General features: G+C 54.3%; 2 protein-coding genes across 4 annotated transcripts; one reads left to right on the top strand and one right to left on the bottom strand.

Annotated features, from left to right (window-relative positions):
* Window positions 1–1,355: 1,355 nt before the first annotated feature.
* On the bottom strand, window positions 1,356–10,726 carry CDC25B (cell division cycle 25B). Of its 3 annotated transcripts, XM_030847461.3 has the most exons (16): window positions 10,442–10,726; window positions 9,534–9,640; window positions 8,863–8,914; window positions 7,163–7,204; window positions 6,942–6,978; window positions 6,566–6,688; window positions 6,330–6,452; window positions 6,006–6,140; window positions 5,458–5,538; window positions 5,160–5,339; window positions 4,876–4,971; window positions 4,299–4,361; window positions 4,059–4,157; window positions 3,714–3,847; window positions 2,875–2,986; window positions 1,358–2,712 (listed from the first exon to the last, which is right to left on the bottom strand). In XM_030847461.3, exons 1-16 carry the CDS (start codon window positions 10,639–10,641, stop codon window positions 2,572–2,574), a joined length of 1,725 nt encoding a protein of 574 aa, XP_030703321.2. In that variant the 5' UTR covers window positions 10,642–10,726; the 3' UTR covers window positions 1,358–2,571. The 3 variants fall into 3 exon arrangements, with proteins under 3 accessions (XP_060140544.1, XP_030703321.2, XP_030703322.2); XM_060284561.2 differs by lacking the exon at window positions 6,566–6,688 and having other exon boundaries at window positions 1,356–2,712; XM_030847462.3 differs by lacking the exon at window positions 9,534–9,640 and having other exon boundaries at window positions 1,360–2,712; window positions 10,442–10,654.
* Window positions 10,727–16,769: 6,043 nt separating this feature from the next.
* CENPB (centromere protein B) lies at window positions 16,770–19,583 on the top strand. The gene has a single exon (XM_030847460.3). It carries the CDS (start codon window positions 16,795–16,797, stop codon window positions 18,604–18,606), a length of 1,812 nt encoding a protein of 603 aa, XP_030703320.1. The 5' UTR covers window positions 16,770–16,794; the 3' UTR covers window positions 18,607–19,583.
* The last annotated feature ends 140 nt before the right edge of the window (window positions 19,584–19,723 follow it).

Below are 19,723 nucleotides of genomic sequence, written 5' to 3' on the forward strand. Positions count from 1 at the left end.
GGCCCTCTGGGCCAGAGGTAGGAGGTGAGTGGGAGAGTCCTGGGCAGCTGTAATACCTGCTCTGCTTGTATCTGTTGTGTAACCTGGGGTGAGTGCCCTCTGAGCATCCAGCTGCCTTCCTCCTCATAAAACTTGAGGAGCCTCTTGAGCCACTTGAGCCCTCAGGGTGGTACAGGCAAGTCTCAGCATAACCGTGCCCAGGGCTCACTCTCTCCCCTCCCTCTACTTCTCCCTCTTTCTCAGGCGTCTGCACAGATATTTTCCTTTATCTGGGGCAAATCCTCACCCAAATAAAGCTGGCCTTGGTGTCAGCTGCCTGCTCAGTGGAGGGGGCTTCTGGAGACTTCCAGAGTTCCTCTTCCTGAGTAGAAGTCCAGCCCTCAAGATACCGGCCCTCCCACAGGTTGTGCCCTTGCAGGGGGCTCTAGACCAAGAGTGAAGACCAAGCCTTGGAGCGTAAGAAACTTGGGGTGGGCAGGGGGACAAGCTAGAGACCAGGTAAGTGTCCTTTAGACCCAGCCTGGGAATCTCAAGTCCCTTCTTATTGCTCTGGCAAGAAATAGCCTGTTTTCCCATCTGCAAAATGGAGCAAATAATCACGGCAAGGTAGATGAACTTTGACAGAAAGCAGTAATGACACCTGACATGTTCTGTGTGCACTCTGTATCAGGCAGCGTCTTAGTTGTACATTTGCAAAGGATTCCCTACAATCACAGCTCATATTTGAGGGGGAGAGTTATTTGCTGTGGCATTCCGAGAGGATTTCCTGACACACCCAGGTTTGGTCTGGGACTGGTTCTCCCAGATTGGCCCTTTCCCACTCTCTTGATCTTGAACTTGGCACCTCCTAGGTGGTGGAACCTCTGCTGGGTGCTGGGGATACTGAAAGGAAAGTCATGTCCCTGATAGGGCAGGGAGCCTTCTGGGAGGAATTAACATTTGAAACTAAATCTTAAAAGAGGAAAAGCAGATTGGGGAGAGCATTCCTGAGGATAATACAGCAGATGCAAAGACAAGGAAATGTAACAGCAACTCTGTTGCTGGGATTTGATTCAGCAAGAGGTGAGGAATGAGGCTGGGGAGGGCCTAGGTCCTAAAGGGCTATGAGACTTTTAAGTTTATCTGAGGGCAATGGTGAGCCACTGACAATTCTAGAGGAGAGAACTGATGGCATCACTCTTGCCTTTTTGGTGCAGAATTTAGGAAGGGTGAGCCCAGAAGTGCTTGAGCAGCCAGATGAGGGAAATGGGGAGGCTGAATCCAAAATCTTGGCAAGACTTGGGAAGAGGGTAAGAGGCCCCCTTCCCAGGGGTCTTCCAGCCTCAACCTGCTGACTTGCCCCTGCCATATTCCACCATCAGTGTCTGCCGCAGTCTTGTCAAGGGCTCCACAGGACACATGCTGCCTTACTCAACTTGCTCAGTGCTTTATTGAACCAAGACCCTACCAGATGACTCATCAGGGCCTTCAAGAAGCCCTGCCCATTTCCTGAGATTCAGAATCCAGAGGTGGCTGGCCTTGGTTTAGCTGCTTCCATGACATTTCCTTTTGAATATCTCCAAACCTTAAAGTGTAAAGATTTTGTCCACACAGATACACGTATACTCCTGCTGCAGGCTGTCATCCTCACTGAGACACTTTCAACTCAGCGGTTTGTAGACAAGGCATTGTGCATCCATGGCCATCCATCCATCCACTCTTCCATTTGTCCATCTGTGTATCCATGACAAGACAGCAGCAAGTTCTGACATGGTTCAGGCCCCAGGGTTCACAGCAGTGAGGGCTGGGCTTCCAGTGGGCTCAAGACGCAGGCCTTAGCCCTCACCCAACGGCCTCCGCAGATAGTAACATCCCTTTCTGAGGCAACAGAAGCCAGGGCCAAGTGGGTTATGAAATTTGAGTCTTTAACCCCAACTGGACGGGGGAACCTAAACCTTAGCCTGTGACTATCCTGAGATGGGCAAAAAAAAAGACAAATCAAGCCTACAGATAACACTGAAACAGGAAAGAGTAAGAGCTCATGTCCGTGCTGGAGGTGTTCATATGGAGGGACAGGAAAGAGGAAAAGAGAAAGGGGAACATGGCGCACACACTCAGGAGTGCTGTCGAGGGCCTGGGGCATAGTGCTGAATCCTAGGGCAGCGAAGAGTACAGCTGTGGCCCATCCCAGGGGGCTGTAGCTTTCTCTCAGCCTCATACATACAAACAAAGCCCCTAGAAAAAAGGGGGCTTTTCTGAATACAGGAAGACAAAGGGTTAACCCAAACAATAAAGAAAAAAAAACAAAAAGGCTCCTGCTAGACACAAAATACTTCCTTTGAACTAGACTTAATCCAATTTCACTAAGTCAGCAGGCTGGGCTCTTCCAGAGGTGCCAGGGGTGGGGGCGTGGGTGTCACCAGGATATGGAGTATGACTGGAGTGAGACAGGGGATCAGCACTGGGGTGGACAGACAGGACACCCTCACCGTCTTTCGCCCAGACAGCAGACCCTCAGCCCTGTAAGCCACCGGGCAGCTGACGCCCAGGCCGCACAAAGCAAGAAAGGCGGGTGGGACAGTTGCCAGCACTTCACTGGTCCTGCAGGCGGCTGCAGAGCTCCCGCCGGCTCCGCTCGCCAGCCCAGCTGCGCGTCTTGAGGCGGAAGGTCTTCAGCTCATCCTTGAAGGCCTCATGGTTCATGGGCCGGTAGTCTTGAGGCTCACAAAAGGTCTAGGGCAGGATGGGATGGGTTGATCAATACGGGGAAATGGGCAACTTCGGTGGGGTGACCCAGTCCTCCCTACTCCTTCTCCTAGGGCTACCGCCTGGCCGAGCCCTTTCCCTGTAGCCCAGCCCTCCCACGGAGACTATGGCCACCCCCACCCATGGTACCGGGTGCTGTGGGAAGAACTCCTTGTAGCCGCCTTTGAGGATATACATCTCAGGATAGTAGAGGCTGGGGTAGTCATTGGAGGCTCTGTCCCGTTCCCGGATGAAACGGCACCTGGGACAAGCAGGGGTGTGGGGTTCAGAGCTGGGCGTGCAGTGGGTGTACATCAGGGGACCTGGTCCCCACGCCCACTCCTTTGAGGGCCTTGGGGAACCACAGAAGGCTTGAGTGGAGGAATGTCCGCCACAAGAACACTTTGAGATCAGTCTGGCTAACTGGGTACAGAAGAAGTTGGGGAGATAGAAGGAATGAAGCAAATCAAGGGGGTTCTGTGTCCAGAAGACAGTTGCTCAATCTCTGTCAGAGACATTTCTCCTGGACTGAGAAAGGGGAGGCAGAAAGGAGAGAAGTGGACAAAGTTCAAGAGGTAGATTCAGAAGGTCTAGACAAGGCTTGGTGAGGAGGAGGTGGAGAGAGGAAAGGATGATTGAACTCTGGAAGGGTCAGTGTCACTGAGGACTGGGACAGGGCCCTTGGACTTTAAGGACACTGATGGAGACTGATGGAGAATTAGGTTTTGGGGAGGGGGGCGGCAAGGGACAGAGGGTAGATGGGAGGCCTGTTGGGAAGGACAGTGAGAGGGAGACAGGAGGAGCGTGCCATGCACAGGGAAGCGGGGATGAGGTCTGCTCCAAGGTATCGGGTGAGACAACAGGTCTAGGCCCAGATGGGGCCATGGCTGGGCTTGGGCGTCTTGGCCATTGGATGGCTCCAGCACCCGCAATCCCGGGCGAGGAAGGTCAGGAGCAGCACTAGCTGGCTGGGCGGAGCTGGGACTCACATGCGGGGCCCCCGCTCAGATGAAAATTCACAATGGAAAATGAGGATGATTCTCTTGTCCAGGCTACAGGGTATGATGGGGCTCTGTAGCAGGAAGGTCTCAGCATCCCTTTCCAGAGGCAGGTTCACAGCAGTCTGCCAAAGGAGCCAGAGGTCAGGCCACAGCCCTAGGCCTGGGTAGGAGACCCTGCCCTATGCGGTCCCCATCTTTCAGATGAGTGACCCCACCTCCTGAGGGGCAGAATCCCATGAGAGGGTGCACCCACCCCCTACTGATTCATCCTCCGGGCAGAGGAAGGATAGAACTGGGTGAGTCTTCAGGGCCTCTCCCGTCACCCTGCCTCACCTTGATGTGCCCGCCTTCATACTCGTAGGGGTATCTGCAGTCCACAATCACAAACCTCTCCACGATGTTGCTGAACTTGCCTGTCAGCAGGGCCACCATCTGTAGGAGGCCACGGAGGTGGGTTCCAGCAGTTCAGGCGGGCAGGCAGGGGCTGACCCATGCTCGTAGCCTGACCCCAGGGGAGGTTAACAGGCAAACAGAAGTCCCAAATGCACCAGAAAATAGCTCATGCCTGCATACCGTTTCTGGTGAGATGTACTTGAGGTCTTGGTGCTTTCCATCCACAGTCTGTAGGAGGAAGGCCTGAAGGGAAGAGGAGAGAGAGGGGAGAGAGAAAGTGAGATTGGTAAGATGGAAAAGATGGAGTTTTTTCCCAAGCCCAAAGGCCACACCTGCTTTGACCTTCAAATTCAGCTCTGGTTCCCATAGCAACCAAGAGGGGCCTCTAGGGTCTGATCCCCAGGGAACAACCTTCCAAGGGGAAATGAAGATGGGGAGAAGAGATGAACCCCCATGCCTCCTGCCCCCATGTATTGCCAAGCAAGCCCCAGGATGAGGCCCAAAGAAGCTCCAATCAAGATGTTATGGTTTGGAAATGTTTTCCAAGGTTGAGACACCACTGATGCCCTGTACAGATTTGGGTACAGTCGGGATATCAAGGAGAGTGAGAGAGAGGAGTCTAGATGAGAATAAAGGATAAGATGCAAAGGACAAAGCGAGGGGCCTCTGGGGAAAGAGGGAGTTGCTGAAGCAGCTGCTGGGCTCAGGGGCCAGTCAGTAAGGGATCGAGCCTTCTGAGGGATCCCACTGCTAGTACCTTGGAGTAATCCCCGATCAGTTCTCGGTGGTCACTGTCCAGGATGTTCTCAATCTCGTCATGACACAAGGACTTTGAGCGGAGAACGCGGGCTTTCTGTGAGGCAGGTGGCAGCCAGGGTCAGGGGTGAGGCTGCCCCTCAGTGCCCCGTCTGGCTAGGACCCCCCTTCCCTGCACCCTGTCCTCTGCCACAAACCCGGCTGAGAAGGACTTGCAGGGTGGACTTGGAGGGTGGCAGCTCAGCCCTGCCAAGCCCAGTCCTGCCCTAGAAGGAGGGCACTCACGGGTTCCTCAGCCTCCCGCTGCTCCTCCTCTGGAGGGGTCACGCTCCTTCTCCGCTTGCTCTGTATGGGCAGGTCCCTGTCCTGGGGCCGCTCCAGCCTCTTGAGGATGGGCCGGATCACGCTGCAGGGCATGGACGGAGAGCGGAAGAGCCGCTGGCACTTGCTGTACATGATGAGGTCCTGGCAGAGGTGGCAGGTCTGGGGTCAGAGTTTCCAGCCCCTGCTCTCCACCCCAAATCCCACCTGGAGGGTAGGGCCCCACCCCTCCAAATTCTGAGGGGCCTCTCCAGAGGCTCACCTGCTCCTCTTCCTTTTCTGAGGTCTTGACCAGTGGGGCACTAATGAGGCTCTCCATGCCTGGGGGGACTACATCATCATCCTGAGGCCAAATCAGCAAGGATATGGTTACATTCACAGGCAAAGTTCCAACCTCTAAGGCCCCGAGTCCTCCAGGATAGGCTTCCCAGTTCTCCCAGCAAACTTCAGGCCAGCAGCCCTCCCTGACCCTGCTCACACCTCCCTCGCTTTGCCCGAGCACAGGGCAGCCCCCCAGAACTAGAAAGCTGCAGGGCCCCACTCGCTGCAGGGGCTTGCATAGAACTGTGAGAAGTGTGCCATGCAGGAGGACCAGGCCTCCCTCTGCCCTGCCCATCCACCCTTCACTGCAGCACCAGCCACCTCCTCTCCTCTGATTGGCCAGAGGTCAGGCTGTGACTCAGTTACCTCCAATTCTTCTTCTGACATTGAAGTGAGGTCATAGTCTTGCTGTAGGAGCTCAGAGCTCTCCCCTTTTCTCAGATCCCAAGGAGGGAGAGGTAGGGGGCCTGACAGGGCAAGGCTGTTCACCTTTAAGTCACTCTCCAGGATATCCACGAATCCATCATCTTCCTCGGCAGCCCCCTTGGTTGGGGTTAGGGAGAAGCAGCATTGGGCCAGGGGAGTCAGTTCCTCTACTTCCATCTTCCGCTCAGGGGTGAGACACTGTGTGGGTGACGAATAGACACAGACGACTCAGGGGTGGGGCCCTGAGGCAGTCCCCACCCCAAATTTCTGAGAAAAGTTTCCCAGCGCCTCAGGGCTCAGGATCACCCTCAAGTCCCCCAGGCTGCCTTCACAGGCACCTGCCCCGCGTGCATGCCTGCCCTGCATGGGTCAGCTCTCCTGATGTACCATCAGGTCGGGAGCCGAGCTTGGCCTCTGGGCAAAGGCTTCTCTGCGGCTGGCCCACTCTGCCAGGGCATGGGTGTGGCTGGGATGTGTGGGCTTCCCCGGCATCTTGAAGACAAATCCATCCTGCGGGCAATACAGGGAGCGGAGGGGGGTGCGTGATCAAATGCCAGAGAACCATCCCAGCAAGCCCCCTTCTCTCCCTGGAGTGCTCCCACTCTGGCCTTCTGGAAGCGCACATTCTCTTTGTCCTCCCTAGAGCTGTGGGCAGCTCGGCCACATGCTTCACTCTTCCTCCAGGTGCCAGGTGCTTGGGAGTTGGTGATGTTCCGTAGCACAGGGCTGTGGCCCAGAAGCCTCCCCTAGAGAGCCAGGAGGGCAGCAGGTACAGAAGGCTGCATTCCTCTGGTGCCAGCCCAGGCCCTACCTTCTCCCACCCCTCTTCCAACTCCCCCAGCTCCCCTGTCCACCTCCAAAGCCCCAGCTCCCAGAGCCAGACCAGAGACACCCAACCGATTCAAGTCCACCCTCTGGGAACCAACCACAGTCCCTCCTGCCCCTCCACAATCCTGGCCAGCAAGCCCGAGCCTCCTGATGGGCCTCAAGGACACTCACCGGCAAGGACTGGAAGCGTCGGATAGAAAACTGCTCACTGCAGAAGGAAACAGGGATACCTCAGGGCTGAAGAGTTGGGCCGTGACAGAGAGCATGCAGGGTCCCCCTCCACCACAGAGCCCTGTGCACCCCTTTGGGAGGACCTGGGAAAGCACCCTCCCTGGGCCTACTCCACCCACACGGGGCAGGGGAGCCTGCGTGAGGAAGGCCCAAGCACTTACTTTCGAATAACTCGGCTGGCTGTCTGGATGGCCTGTTCAAATCTAGGAGAGAGAAGGGTCCCATGCATCCCAGCTCCCCTCACAGCCCATCGCCCACCCCCAGCATTACGTTTTTAGTCCACAAGGGCCAGGGCCAAGGTTCAGGCCAGGGGAAAGAGGAGGGAGGAAGAATGCAGACTATCAGGGGGCCCAGGTGTAGGGGAAGGGGAGATGAGAGGCAGCCTGGGATTTTAAAGGCTGCCGTGAATGAAGGAGGCCTGGAGAATGGCAGTGACAGAGACAGCTGGGGTAGGTTGCAGGGTGGCTGAGGAGTTACCAAGGCAACAACAGTCTCACCAGCCTGCCCACAGGCCTTCCACCTGTATGCAAATCACCTCAGCAGGGCCATATGGCTGCCAGGAAAGGCATCCATCCATCCTATGATGACAGGCCTTGTCCTGACAATGTGGATATCTCCAGGGCCTGGATGCCAGAAAGGCTGGGCTTCCCTCCCTTGTGTGGGACTGTCCTGGATCCTCCAGGACAGGGGCCTGGTTCAGTCTGCTGTACCAGACCCCCTAGCGACAAATGTGCAGGGTCACAACCTCTCCTCCCTCCTGTGGAATTTTCCAGGACCCAGATTCTGTCCTACCCCCTCCTCCTGCCTTAAAAGAGGCCAGCAGGCAAAGAAATCCAACAGATGTTCCTTCTGAGGCTAGCTATGTTACCAGAGATCACCTGCCAGGCGGGGCTTTTGTGTGTCTATGTGTACACACACACACACACACACACACACACACACACACACACACACACACTTCTTTCTGTGTAACCATCAAAGCAGGTGCAGTGGTGGTGGGGGGAACTGAGGGCTAAAGTGTCAGGGGGATGCCCCTGCCCCGAGTAGGGGGGTGGCTCTGCCCAGCCAACCTGGCATCAGGATGACCAATTTAATTGGCTTGGTTTTCAGTCTGCACCTGGGCCCTGGGGGTAAAGCAGGGACGGTTCTGTGTTACCATCAAAACCCAACGTGCAGTCCCCACACCACCACCCAATGCTCTCCCCATTTCCTGTTTATGAACAAACCTGCAGCCCAGCCCAGTCTGATCAAAGGCAATGGGAGGAAAGACAGCCACTGCCCTAAACCCAAAGCCACAGTCCCTTAGCCCAGGCCACAGATGCCCAGCTGTTCCCAGTAATGCCTGACAGCTGCTCTCCCTGCTGGGGCATGATCAGCTGGATGGGAACAGCTGTGCTCTGGAAGGTACTACTCATGCCCCACAACCAAGAAGCAGGGAACTATGCTGAGCAGAGCCCACCAACTTCTCTACTCCCCCCTCACAAAATGCCTGGTCCAGGGGTTGGCCAGAGGGTCAAATGTCACTGAAACCAGAAGTTACTGATAGGATGGCCAAGGGCCAAACCAGCTTGCAGCAACTGTTTTGTTTGGCCTAAAGTAAATTAAAAACTTTGAATTAGTTGGACTATATTTTCCTACCACCCCAGCCCTGAACCCACTCTAAGCTGCTCCCATGAGAGCAGACCCTTCCATGAGACAAGGAGCAGAATTCTAGGACATGGGAAGGTCAATTAGTGCCCCCATTGGGGATCCAGAGAGGTCTGTTTGCTCTCCCAGGATTCCCAGTGAGTTTAGGGTAGAACTGAGATTCCCCAAGGCAGGTTCCCCGTCCTTGGTAGTGTGGTCCCTCTTCTCTACTCACGTCTGCTCCACCACCTGGGGGTCCATAGGGCTGGGAGAGTCCATGCACAGACCTGAGGACAGAGTGCATTGGTTTGAAAGTAGTGGCATTTCCTGCACACTTTCCCCCACCATGTCCCAACCCTATTCAGAAAAGGGAAAAAAGCCTGTTGTTATTTTAGGTCTTGACATATTGAAAAATGAAACAAAACCCACCCATGGACCCCAAGGGCTGACACACTGCCAAATCACACAGGGCTCCACTCCCTGTTTACTATGGAAACTCCTCCCTGTAGGCTTTAAACCAGAACTCTGCTAAGCATTTTTCTAGAACTGGTTTAAAATAATCTGTTCTAGAAGAGATAATGGCTTTTTAAAGGAAAAAGTTAAAGCTGAAGGCAAGTGAATGTTATAAAATGACAGACTTTCAGCCCTGATGCCTCCCAGATGGGGCTGTGGTTCAGGATTTTGGCGCCTGGTTTTAAATAGGTAAGATCTCATCTCCCGCAGAGGACCCCACCCAACACCCACCTTGCCCAGCCAGTCTGTGCTGGGCATGGTAAGCCCCACCAGAAGTGGGCAGAGGGAGGCTGCTGGGCCCACCAGGTTGTGGTAAGGATGTTAGTCTGATCAGTAGTGAAGTGGGGAGGCTAAGGCAGCCCCCCAAACTCCCCTGGCACCCCTGGGCCTCACCTGCATCAGAAGATTCAGAGGACTCAGACGACAGGGAGGATTCAGACGCCCGACGGGACAGGGATAGGCATGTGAGCAGGCTGCCTACCTGACTCTTTGGGGTCTCGCTGGGAAGGGAGCAGGGACCCAGGGAAGGAGAAAGGTAAATATGGGGCTCAAGGGCTGGCCGGCCCATGTTCCCACCAGCCACCCACCTCTGAAGGGCCCATCCAGCCTCTGCACTGTCCCAGGGAGGTGATGGCATCAAGGGCCTACCCTTTTCTCAGGCCTTCTACAGAGACTCTAAGTGTCTTCTCTTTGTTGATTGATTTAACGTTCTCCTGGGTGCAGGGGAAGGTGAACCCGGAGCAAGAGCAAGGAGGTAGGCTGGAGGAGGTGGGCTGGGATCATCCTGGGGGATTGTGGGGCAGTAGACAGCCCTGGAGGGCTTTCCCCTAAACTCTTCAGGCCCCTACCCATCCACAAGCCTTTCTGGAGGAATGGCCAAGACTTTGGTCTTTATTGCTCCAAGGACAACCCAGGCTGGAGCTGCAGGCTTGCTCAGGAAGCAGGACCAGAGTTTAACCCCTTAACCCCAGGAAAGAACTGGGGGTGGAGGGAACAGGGCCACCCTCAAGTTCCCCCTCCAGACTCAGAATCCCCTGCCTGGGGCAAAATGGTGGAGATTTGGGCTCAGATTAGGAAGGCAGCATGGTGGAGGTGGGGAAGAGGGTCTCCAGAGGCTTGTGCGGGCCAAGAACAAGTCACCTGGAGGGTGTGAACAGCACAGCCCTAGTCCTGGGCCCCTGAAGCAGTCTCTGTCCCGGATGCCTCCCCATTTGGCACCCAGGCAGGGCTCCCAAGAGGCCTGGGACTAAACCCTAATGCGGGCCTCTCATCCCACATCCAGTATCCTTGGGGCGCCCTACCTGCCGAGCCCGGCGAGGTCGTGCATGGTCTGGGTGAGGGTGGTGACCGGCGAGGAAGCGGCGGCGCGCTTCGGAGACCCCAGGAGGCCATGAGCCCCCAGCCGGAGGCCCGGGAGGTGGCCGGGACGCTGGGCGCCACCGCGCACGCCGGCCGGACTGAGAGTCGAGGCTGCCGCGGGCTCCGGCTGGGGCAGCTCCATCTCGGTGGGGCGGGAGGGCTGGGCGAAGGGCGACCCACAGACGCCGGGCACAGCTGGCCGGGACGAGGTAGGGAGCCGGCCCGGGGTGGAGGGGGGAGGGAGGGAGGAAGGAAGAGCAACGGGGCCGGAGCGAGGGAGGAGAGGGAAGCGGGGAGGGTGGGGAAGGGAGGAGGGACGCAGGGACCAGCCACCAGCCCGGGAAGCCTCTGGCAGAAGCTGCCACCTCCACCTCCTTATATATTCGAAAAATAACAGCGGCCGCGCCGCCGAACGCCACCAATGGGGGTGCGGGTTAGAAGAGAGGCGGGACCGAGGGCGGAGCCCGTGTGGTGGAAGGCGCGGAGGCTGGACCAGCCGGGCCTCGCCCAGTTCCAGGCTTTGGGTGGGGTGGAGGAATTAGGGTTTCTCTTACACCCCTCGCACTCCCTCCCAGCTACGGTTCGAGGAGCCTGGCTTCCCAAATTCCGCTTCTCAGTATGTGGTTTGGAGCTACACCCCCCGGCCCCCAGCGAAGAGGGTGTGTAGAGGGCCTCCAGCGAAGAGGGCCTCAGAGGATGCAACAACCCCCCAGGGTGGCCTCAGAGGGACCCCCGCCGTTTAACATCACTCACAAGCACCGGTTGGCATCTTGAGAGCCTCCATTCCCGGAGTCTGCAGAATACAGCTGTGCTGTGCGGTCTGTTTTCTTCATTCCACTTTACAGACGGGGACAATGAGGCGTAGAGAAGTTCATTAACTCGTTCAAGGTCACATGGTTGTGCAGATGGTGGAGTTGAGATTCGCCCCAGGTGCCTCTACTCCCACAGCTTCCCTGACCCTGCAACTGGCAGCTCAGAGCGGCCCCAAAGCGTAATTCCCACGGGGAGCCCCCAGTGCAGGAGGTGGACCCGCGGTGGGGGCTGACACGTAACTGATGGGTGCTTCCATAGCCTCTGATTAGATGTGATGCCAAGGGATCCAGTTTTCTCCCGCAGTCCCAGAGGAGGCTCTAATGGTTGGTCTAGCCATGAGTTTGGGCCGTAAGGGCCAAAGAGGGTGTCAGCAACCTCAGAACCCAGTTATGGAATTATCTCATGCCCACTGACGGTTTGGCTAATGTGGTGCCAACGTTTAATTGGTGTTTCTTTAATCAGGGAGGCTGAATTTGTCACTAGTTTTAACTGAACATCTTCTAATTATCTGATCACCTCCTAGGGAGCCATCTTTCCTGGACCGTGGTGGGAAGGCTGAACCCAAAAGCGAGTGGGTGGTAAGCTACTCTTGCACCCCATCTCCCCCAGGGAGAGGTGCCCTCCGGCTTGTCAGGTCGCAGCTCAGGAATGCTGGAGCCGCGGCCTTGAGTCCCTTCCCCTGCAGCCCCAATCCTTCAGGCCAAGGAGCAGTGGGTGGGGGTGGCAGAAGGGAGGGCATGGCGGTAGGGGGTTGGGTGGGCCAGGAGACATGTGGAGGAAGGGAATGGAAAGACCCCAATCCCATCTGAGAGGGGTGAGGAGGGTGGGGACGTGACAAAAGTATGTCTCCCACCCCACCGAAATCTTCAGGGCCCCTCCCCAGAGGCAGTCACTACTATAATTTGTTGCATATTCTTCTGGAGTCAGTCTAAACAGTCCTAGCTAATAGAAACAAAATGGGAGGCACAAATACGAGCCACATATGTAATTTAAAATTTTCTAGTAACCGCATTTAAAAAAGGACTTCCCTGGTGGTGCAGTGGTTAAGAATCCGCCTGCCAAGGCAGGGGACACAGGTTTGAGCCCTGGTCCAGGAAGATCCCACATGCCATGGAGCAACTAAGCCCGCATGCGACAACTACTGAGCCCGCGTGTCACAACTACTGATGCTCGCTTGCCTAGAGCCCGTGCTCCGCAACAAGAGAAGCCACTGCAATACGTCCACACACTGCAACAAAGAGGAGCCCCCACTCGCTGCAACTAGAGAAAGGCTGAGCACAGCAATGAAGACCCAACGCAGCCAAAAATAAATAAATTACAAAATAAATAAAGGAAGGGTGTTTAAAACAAAAAAGGAAAAAGAAACTTTAATATTTTATTTAACCTATTTTAAAAGTTATCATTTCAACATGTTATCAATATAAAAATTTTTAATGAGATGTTTTACATACTTTTTTTTGGTACCAAGCCTTCAAAATCCAATGTGCGTTTTACACACACAGCACATCTCAATTTGGACTTGCCAGAATGTTTTATACCTTGCTTTCTTTTACTTGATATTTTTACTCAATTCCCTAATGCTGAACATTTATTTAAATGATGCAACAGATATGCATAGAATGAAGTCCTAAAGAGAAACTGCTGGAAGGAATGGACTTTATTTATCAAAATCTCCTTTTCCCTTTCCTGAATCTCATTTTCTCAATCTGAGTTATTGAAGAACAGGGACCAAGTCATTTACCTCTCCTCCCGTCTCCCAGAACCTTGAATAGGCCCAAGCCCAAGGTTGGTCTCTAACCCCCATATCCTACTTCTAGAGATTTCTCTTAAGAAGGTGATAAAAGTATACAGAGATGTATGTTCATAATAACAATGAAAAATGGAGAGCAAGCTGAGTGTCCTTCAATAGGGAACTAGACAAAAAAGTGGTTCCTCTATACTGTGCAATAGCTGAAGCATTTAAAGAGAACAGGTATTGGGAGGATCGGGATGCCTGGCACCTGGCAAGCCCAATAATAATTGCTGATTATTGAATGATTACCTATTGGGCTCTTGGAAAATGATCTTTTGGAGAAAGGGTTCCTAGAGTAAAAGAATTTTGAAAGTCATTGATGTAGATATTTATTGACATGAGAAGATCTTTACAATACGGGCTAAAAAATATTATGCCAAGCGTGGTCCCATTAAAAATAATATGCACAGGGGACTTCCTGGTGGTCCAGTGGCTAAGACTCCATGCTCCCAGTGCAGGGGACCTGGGTTTGTGCCCTGGTCAGGGAACTAGATCCCACATGCCATAACTAAGAGGTTGCATGCCGCAGCTAAAGATTCCACATGCCACAACTAAAAGACCCCCGTGCCACAACTAAGACCGGCGCAGCCAAATAAATAAATAAATAAATTTTCTTTTTATTATAAAAAAAATGCACAGATAAGTATCCTAGAAGGGTATTCTCTGAGTGATGGAATTAATGGTGATTAAATGGTTTTATCCTAAAACTTTTCTGTATTTGAAAATATCTTCCAAAGAACATAATTTGGAATAATATTATAATAATAACATAATTATAATTTTTAGATTAATTAAAAGAACATGATCTCCATCTGGCAGTTCCTCAAACATTTAAACATAGAGTTACCATGTGACCCAGCAATTCCACTCGTAGGTATATACCCAAGAGAAATGTAAACATATGTCCTTGCAAATAAATATTTATAGCAGTTATTTATGATTGCCAAAAGGTAGAAACAACCCAAACGTCCACCAACTGACAAATGGATAAGCAAAATGTCATATATCTGTACAACAGAATATTATTCAGCCATAAAAAAAGAAAGAAGTACTGATAAATACTATGTCATGGATGAATCTTGAAATATGAAGCTAAGTGAAAGAAGCCAGTCATAAAAGACACATATGCTATTATTCCATTCATATGAAACGTTCAGAACAGGGAAATCTATAGACAGACAGTAAATTAGTGGCTGTTTAGGGCCAGCCAGGGAAGGGGCAGGGAGTGGATAGGGAGATGATAGCTAAAGGTTATGGGATTTCTTTATAAAGTGATGAAAATGTGCCATCTTTCCAATTCTCCACCTTAGGAAAGTCCACAGTCCACCTTCCCTTCTCTTGGCCTAGGCTGTCCAAAGCTGCCCATGAGGCCTATACCCATTCCACTTACGTCATCACTATCCTTTGTGCCTCTCAGCAAACTTTCCATTTTCCTTTTCACTTTATTATTATTTTAAAAACATTTTTGGCTGCACCACACAGCATGTGGGATCTTAGCTACCTGACCAGGGATCAAACCCACGCCCCTTGAAGTGGAAGTGCAGAGTCTTAACCACTGGACCACCAGGGAAGTTCTCCTTTTCATTTTAAAAAGCCTGTAGTACTTGCTATTGAAGAAAACTTGGAAAATTCAGCAAAGCAGAAAAAAAAAATCTCATCTATAGTCATTTCACCCAAACAACCATTGATTATAAGTCAGGTTGGGTGGGGAGGCAGGAGGACATACACGCACATGGATGAAACCTCCAAAACTGTAGACTTGGTTTCCTGAGGGTTTGTGGGAAGGAGTCCTCAGCCAGGTGGTCCTACATTTACTTCTGCACAGGGACCTTACACCCATTATGGGCCAAGCATTGATCTGGCTCCTAAAGGAAAAAAATCTCCCAAGTTTTCTTCTGGACCTTGTGATTGGAAGGATATTTTTTATGTCTTGGGGTGGAGGAAGGGGGAGAAGCTCTCTCTAAGTAAGACACAAAATCCAGAAGCAATAGAGGAAAAAACTGACAGACCTGTCTACTTAAAGATTAAAAACTTCTCATATCTGAGATTCCCTAGGCTAAGTAAAAGGACAGTGCAGACTGGGAGAAAATATTTGCAATATATTTAAAGATTTTATGTCCAGAGCATATGAAGAGTTCCTAAAAGTCAACAAAAGAGAAACAAGGGCAAAAGATATGACTAGAAAATTCTCAGGCTTCAAATGGCCAGTAAACATATGAAAAGAGAAATGCACACTGAAATAGCAGTGAGTTATACTTTCTTCCCTTGGCTTCCAGAACAGCATAGGAGCTTGAATTTCCTCCTACTGCTTCAGCTGCTCCTCCTGCATTTCTTGTTAGTTCTTTCTTGAGCCCTTAACCTTGGAGAACCCCGGCACTGTCTTTGGTGCTATTTTTTTTTTTTGGTGCTATTTTATTCTTCGTCTACACCCATTTTCTTGAAGCCTCATCCAGCCCCAGATCCTCAGCCTGTCCCTCTGGGTCACAGCCTTCCTCTCTGCCTACTCCTCAGGCTACTTTAAGATTTTTTTTTAAAAAAACACTGCAATTCATTCATTGTTTAAAGAATTTGTCATGTTTATGCGTTTGGTGGAGGAAGAGGTTTCAGGGATTTGTATGTATGTATGCTTATGTACATACATGACATTATTTCTGTAGGTGCAAACACATTTATGGCTAAATGCATGGAACAGCACAGAAAGTGAGACACCGAGATGTTATCAGTGTTTATCTATGAATTGTGGGATCATCATCAACCAGATTTAAAACTATACTGTTGCTTATAAAAATAACCTAAATATGTAACAATAGGCCTCATCGATTAGTGTTCAACCATAATTGGAACAATATGCAACTATTAAAAAGTTTGTTGGTAGTACTTTATCAGTAAGGCAATATTTTCATCACTTGATGCCAGGTAAAACAGCAGGAGATGCCAATACACAGTCTATATCGTCTGATGCCAGTTTTATGCGATAAATTTTTAAAGAAAACTGCATGCGCCTAGAGAAAAGACTGGAAGTACATGTATCAAAATGTGACCTGCGCATCTCTCCAGGTGTTGGGGTGAAAGGTGCTTTTTAGTTTCCTTTACTTTTCAGTTTCCTCAAAAAACGTGGGTTATTTTTACCTTAATAAAATAAAAAAGACAAAACATAGTTGTTATTCTTTATAAGCAACAAATGGCTGCCCACCCGGCGCAGAGGCCGGGCACAGCGCCCCGGCCCGCACCGTTGCCGGCGGGTCACCAGACGCCCGAGCGCTGGCCGTTCAAGCAGGCCGAAGCGCCCCCGCGCGGTCGGTCCGGGGCGGGGAGGAGGGTGGGCACGGAGGGCTGGAGGCGGTGCCGGGCGTCCCCGCGCTTCCCGCGAGATCCCGCTCTACCCGCTCCGCCCTGCTCGCCGCGCTCCCAGCTCCCCGCGTCGCGGCACTTCCTGCCTTCCGCTCCCGCGCCTCCCGCTCTCGCCCGCGCCCGCCGCCTGCCGCCCGCCGCCCGGCGCCGCGCCCGCCGGCGCCCCCGAAGGTGCCCCCGGCCCGGCCGGGTCGCCGCCCCGCCCGCCGCCCCGCGAGCCGCTTTGTCTCGGGCGGGGCGAGCAGGAGAGGCCGCCAGGTGCCCCCCGCCGCGGGCCCGGGCCCCCCGCCCCGGGGCGGCGGCGGTGGCGCCGGGCCCCGGGGCGGGGGGCGCGCCGGGATGGGCCCCAAGCGGCGGCAGCTGACGTTCCGGGAGAAGTCGCGGATCATCCAGGAGGTGGAGGAGAACCCGGACCTGCGCAAGGGCGAGATCGCGCGGCGCTTCAACATCCCGCCGTCCACGCTGAGCACCATCCTGAAGAACAAGCGCGCCATCCTGGCGTCGGAGCGCAAGTACGGTGTAGCCTCCACCTGCCGCAAGACCAACAAGCTGTCTCCTTACGACAAGCTCGAGGGGCTGCTTATCGCCTGGTTCCAGCAGATCCGCGCCGCTGGCCTGCCAGTCAAGGGCATCATCCTCAAGGAGAAGGCTCTGCGTATAGCTGAGGAGCTGGGCATGGACGATTTCACTGCCTCCAACGGCTGGCTGGACCGCTTCCGCCGGCGCCACGGTGTGGTGTCCTGCAGCGGCGTGGCCCGCGCCCGGTCGCGCAGCGCTGCCCCCAGGCCCCCAGCGGCGCCCTCCAGCCCGCCCACGGTGCCCTCGGAGGGCAGCGGTGGGGGTACCACGGGCTGGCGCGCTCGGGAGGAGCAGCCGCCGTCGGTGGCCGAGGGCTACGCCTCCCAGGACGTGTTCAGTGCCACTGAGACCAGTCTGTGGTACGACTTCCTGCCCGACCAGGCCGCGGGGTTGTGTGGCAGTGATGGACGGGCACGCAAGGCCACCCAGCGCCTGAGTGTCCTGCTGTGCGCCAATGCAGATGGCAGCGAGAAGCTTCCCCCACTTGTAGCCGGCAAGTCCGCTAAGCCCCGTGCAGGCCAAGCCGGCCTGCCCTGCGACTACACCGCCAACTCTAAGGGTGGTGTCACCACCCAGGCCCTGGCCAAGTACTTGAAGGCCCTGGACACCCGCATGGCTGCAGAATCTCGGCGAGTCCTGCTGCTGGCTGGCCGCCTGGCAGCCCAGTCCCTGGATACCTCGGGCCTGAGGCATGTGCAGCTGGCCTACTTCCCGCCAGGCACCGTGCAGCCGCTGGAGCGTGGAGTGGTCCAACAGGTGAAGGGCCACTACCGCCAGGCTATGCTGCTCAAGGCCATGGCAGCACTAGAGGGTCAGGATCGCTCAGGCCTGCAGCTAGGCCTCATGGAGGCCCTGCACTTCGTTGCTGCAGCCTGGCAGGCTGTGGAACCTTCGGACATAGCCACCTGCTTTCGTGAGGCTGGCTTTGGGGGTGGCCCTAATGCTACCATCACTACTGCCCTCAAGAGCGAGGAGGAGGAAGAGGAGGAGGAGGAGGAAGAGGAGGAGGAAGAGGAAGAGGAAGAGGAGGGTGAAGGGGAGGAGGAGGAGGAGGAAGATGGTGAGGAAGAGGAGGAAGGGGGGGAAGGAGAGGAGCTGGGGGAAGAAGAGGAGGTAGAAGAGGAGGGTGATGTTGATGACAGTGATGAAGAGGAAGAGGAGGAGGAGGAGAGCTCTTCTGAAGGCTTGGAGGCTGAGGACTGGGCCCAGGGAGTAGTGGAGGCTGGTGGCAGCTTCGGGGGTTATGGTGCCCAGGAGGAGGTCCAGTGCCCTACCCTCCACTTCCTGGAAGGTGAGGAGGACTCTGAGTCAGACAGTGAGGAAGAAGAGGAAGATGATGAGGAGGAGGACGAAGATGACGAAGATGATGATGAGGATGGTGATGAGGTGCCTGTACCCAGCTTTGGGGAGGCCATGGCTTACTTTGCTATGGTCAAGAGGTACCTCACCTCCTTCCCCATTGATGACCGTGTGCAAAGCCACATCCTCCACTTGGAACACGACTTGGTCCACGTGACCAGGAAGAACCATGCCAGGCAGGCAGGAGTTCGGGGTCTTGGACATCAAAGCTGAGCCACTGGGCCTAGCCATGCCTCCAACCCGGATGTGGCAGCACCAGCCCAGGGCAGAGGACTCTCTGGGCAGCTGTTGTGGATGGAGCCAGAGTGGGGAACCCCAGATCCTTTAGTGATGTTCTCCTGGTCTTGTGACAGGCCCAGTCACCGCGGTAGGGCCTGGGGCTGGTGTCAGCCTCACTGCCTGCTTATTGCCTCTTTCTCAGAATCCTCTTTCCTCCCTATTTGCCCCTGGGCTTGGGGGACCAGGTGGGGAGGGTGGGGAGCTGTCCGGTGCTACCACACCGTGCCATCAGTGGACTAGGCCACAGTAGCAGCCAGGGATGGACCCTGGAAGCTCCTGGCCAGAGAGTCCCCTCTGCCATCCACACCAGGTCTTCGGTGGGGGGGACCCCAAAGCCATTCTGGGAAGGGCTCCAGAGAAAAGTCCAGCCTAGGACCCCACAAGGCTGGCAGCCCCGCATCCCTGCCCCGAGGCCGCCTTGAGAAGCACAGTCTAACCGCAGGCTCCTGGGCCTGCCTCTGCCTGCTTCCCCACTTCCCCAACCCCTTCCTCTGGCCCAGTCCATGTTACTTTGGCCCTTGCTTTTCTTTCCAGATTGGAGGTTCTCAAGAGGCCCTCCAGAGGAGTGGTAATGGGCACTTCCCTTGTGGGCAGCTGCAGGCCCCATGCCTCTCCTCCCTCTCTGGCAGGGCCCTATCCTGGGCAGGGGTCCTGGGGCTGGGCCCAGAGTCCAGCCATCCAGCTGCTCCTTTCCCAGTCTGAATTCAATAAATCTGTCCACCCCCCTTTTGTGGGAGTGGACATTTTAACAGCCAAGGGTGCATCCTTCATGGTCTGGGCTTGCGTCTGTCTTGGGGACACTTTCTTTCCCGGTTCCCTTTGGTCCTTGCTCTGGTGGGACAAATGTTGAGAGAGTGGCTACAGCCCAAGCCCTGACCAGGGTGAGGGGCAACATGTATATCTAAGTGTTGCCTAGGCTTGGGTGGGAGGGGTTTTCAATGCACCTGCCTGGGGGTGGGTTTGAGCAAGCTGGGCCTTGCACTGCTTTGGGGTTAAAACTTTTGGGTCAGTTGGCTGGGACAGGAGGGAGGGAGCCAACAGTCCCTGGAGG

This window comes from Globicephala melas, chromosome 15 (assembly GCF_963455315.2).
Source record: "Globicephala melas chromosome 15, mGloMel1.2, whole genome shotgun sequence".
NCBI classification, from domain to species: Eukaryota; Metazoa; Chordata; class Mammalia; order Artiodactyla; family Delphinidae; genus Globicephala; species Globicephala melas.

Coding starts and splice junctions, on each gene's coding strand:
- CDC25B (XM_030847461.3), bottom strand. CDS start 10,641: ATGGAGCTGCCCCAGCCGGAGCCCGCGGCAGCCTCGACTCTCAGTCCG. Junction 6,979..7,162: donor GCCAGCCGAGTTATTCGAAA/GTAAGTGCTTGG, acceptor TTCCTTCTGCAG/TGAGCAGTTTTCTATCCGAC. Junction 5,340..5,457: donor CAGAAAAGGAAGAGGAGCAG/GTGAGCCTCTGG, acceptor CACCTCTGCCAG/GACCTCATCATGTACAGCAA.
- CENPB (XM_030847460.3), top strand. CDS start 16,795: ATGGGCCCCAAGCGGCGGCAGCTGACGTTCCGGGAGAAGTCGCGGATC.